At 39.1% G+C, this 2,908-nt stretch overlaps 1 protein-coding gene across 1 annotated transcript in view; it reads right to left on the bottom strand.

Moving 5' to 3' along the window:
* Positions 1–2,908, bottom strand: part of LOC123053374 (splicing factor YJU2) — a 4,231-nt gene continuing 1,323 nt past the window's right edge. The window contains exons 2-8 of the mRNA XM_044476839.1: positions 2,490–2,639; positions 2,261–2,395; positions 2,117–2,182; positions 1,893–1,958; positions 1,714–1,803; positions 820–901; positions 1–512 (exon numbers count right to left, since the gene is read on the bottom strand). Coding sequence (XP_044332774.1) covers positions 301–512; positions 820–901; positions 1,714–1,803; positions 1,893–1,958; positions 2,117–2,182; positions 2,261–2,395; positions 2,490–2,639 — 801 coding nt within the window. The 3' untranslated portion in view covers positions 1–300. The remainder of the gene's footprint in view (positions 513–819; positions 902–1,713; positions 1,804–1,892; positions 1,959–2,116; positions 2,183–2,260; positions 2,396–2,489; positions 2,640–2,908) is intronic.

Here is a 2,908-nt window from a genome sequence, read left to right as displayed (position 1 = left end):
TATCGTCAGACACAGATGAATGATTAATGAATGCTCCATGATTTACATAAACTGTACAGAAGACATGAATACAACAATAATCTCAATGCTGCTTCTGGGAACCAAGCCTTCAAATTGTCCACAGATCTGGAGTCTCTGGACTAAATTAGCTGGCACGGATTTTCAGCACGACGGACTTACATTTGCCAGCAGAGACTTTGCGGGAGGAGACAATTCACAAGCTTGGGTTACACGATCGTGTTCCAGGCAGGGGCTTGTATACTCCAGCGCAGTTATGACTCCAAGAAGAGTTGTCTTCAGTCAATCACTTTCGTCGCTATCATACTGGCAGAGGGACTGAAGAACATTGGTCTTCTTCCCTTCTGAAGCTTCATTTTTTTCCTCGGCAGCCGGTGCTTTGCCCTTATCTTGGACAGCTGTGGATTCAGTCTTCTGTTTCTTCTGAGGATTTGCAGCACCGGGCTTTGGTTTTACTATGAATTTGGGCATCTTAGATGCAAAGCTCGTGTTTCCTGTAGGGGCAATGTTCGACTGTAAGGACCCATTTGTTTTCAAAATGGAACCCTATTTAACCACATAACAAGAAAATGACACAGGTAACACTAGAGGCAAATAGCAACATAAACAGGGTTGACATTGGAAGGCAATCCATGATAAAATATAGTGATGTCCAAAAAGCTATATGTTGGATCAGGCACAGTGCATACTAAAACAGCGAATTATCGAATGTTTGGTTCTGCATGTGCAGTCATAGCTAGAGTAGAACTTAACAATATTAGTGATACTGTGAAAAAATGATGAACGCATATGAGGGCCTACCTTCTTTACTGGCACTCTCAGGTCCATTAGCTTTGGTCAATACATCTGTTGGATTTAACACTGATTCAGAAGATCCATTGATCTGCAGAAAAAAATGAACCGTCAGCTGCCCAAATAAAAACAATAGACGTCGAACTGAAAACAAATACAAGAAAATATTCATCGTAACAAGAAAAGCAAGCAATATCCACCCCTCATATAAAAACTGCACAATATCTTCAATAGAAATTGCTACAATGAGAGCTACTCCATAAGACATAAACACCATGAGATTTATGAGAGTGTTTGATATATCTTCTATGCTACATATTGTTTAATGACCAGCATTTTACTCTTATCAGTGAATATCTTCCTCCATTAAGCTCTAACAGTTGCTATAATTAATGCAAACTGAAAGCATCCTAGAGAAAGTACAAGAAATATTTCACACAAGACAATTATTATGGTATTTCAAGTTTACTTATTAGCTAGCTTACATATTGAACAAATATACCTACTACTATAACACAGAGTTTCGTCTCCCGTCCCGCCCAAAGAACAGCCATAGTCTAGACGGGGAATAAAATCCACACACGCACGATGCCGAAAAAAACAAAGCCCACGCACGCCCAAGCACGCCAGCCTCCGATGGAATGTACACCAGGACATGTTTTTTTTAGGGAATGTACACCAGGACATGTTTTTTTTAGGGACGACAGATGATAAAATGGCATATTTTTAAGTTGTAACTGATGGCTGCTTTGTCAGGTCACCTAGTTTGGGAATATGGAATTAAATTCAAGCTAATTGTCTACAGTGATCTTTCTACAATTGATTCTTCAGAGCATAGAACCTACAATATGAAATAGAAACAGAAAAGAAAAGGAAAAATACACAATACAGTGAGACAAGTACCTTTGACATGACACTTGGCTGTCCTGGTATACCAAAATCTTCATCATCGTCATCATCGTCTTCGATCCGTTTAACATAATCTTTCGAGTTCTGCAATAACCAACAGTATGAGAGGGTTAGAAAGAATTCAAATAAAAGTTATCACATGCAGGTACATATGAAAATTGACAGAGGATTACTCGAAAAGTGATTGATTTGATAAGTTCTTCGTCTTCTTCATCTAGTTCTGCTACGGTTTTTTCCTCCTGTAAGCGCACACAAAATGACCAATATTAGAGACAAAAGATTTTAGGTAAGAAAATGATACCATGCCATAAGCTAATCTACATAATACCCAAAATATGACACACTACATGTGAACATTTTATCAAATATACAGAAAACAAAATCTGTGAGATCTTGCCTTCTGATGAGCGGAATGTTTCAAAATTTCAAGCATCTGGTCAACGGAGACTCCAGCATGTCTAGACTGTAAACAGCAAAAGAAAACAGTGTCAGTACTTTGCATATACAAGTACAGAAGAATGGGAAGATGCCGAGGTCGTACCTTCATAGACCGCATTTCTTCTAAAGCAGCAAGTATGTCCATGTCCTGCTTTGAATCCATTGCTCTGTTCTCCAGTGCTTTCATTGCATCGCCCATCTCCTCCGCTTCTCGTTTTCTCTTCTCTTTGTCCACGACCTGAACAACAGAAAATACATCACCATGATTAAATTGAAACTCAAGTTGGTCGACACATAGAAGCTGTGCTTAGAATTTGCCCTATATCAGTCACCTCATCCTCTTTACGCCAAGGTTCAAAATTGCGACTAGCCCCAGATTCCACCGTGTAATCTGAATTCTGAGGGTCTGTTTTGAAGGTCATCTCAGCTGAGCACCTAGTACACTTGAAGTAAAACCTAAATAGTTGTATGCCCAAGTATGTCTGCGCATAGAAGAAAAATAATCACATTAGCATGGATTTGCATTGTATCAACGATATCAGTAACCAAAATACGCATTGTCAACATGGATACAAAATTCAAGAATTCCAAGCAATGGAAGGTTATGCTTCCCCATGTAGTGATAAACACTGGAAAAATAGGGGTTGTAAATTGGACTCAGCACTCTCAGAATAACAGTTAAAATGCATTATAGCTAGAAGATAGTGCAGGGTGCTTTGAGATTAAATGTGAGTTAGAGCATCTCCAGCAG

The sequence above is a fragment of the Triticum aestivum genome, chromosome 2D (genome assembly GCF_018294505.1).
Source record: "Triticum aestivum cultivar Chinese Spring chromosome 2D, IWGSC CS RefSeq v2.1, whole genome shotgun sequence".
NCBI lineage: Eukaryota > Viridiplantae > Streptophyta > Magnoliopsida > Poales > Poaceae > Triticum > Triticum aestivum.
The sequence above is the reverse complement of the archived record's forward strand: the minus strand, read 5'-3'. Positions and strand labels throughout refer to the sequence as shown.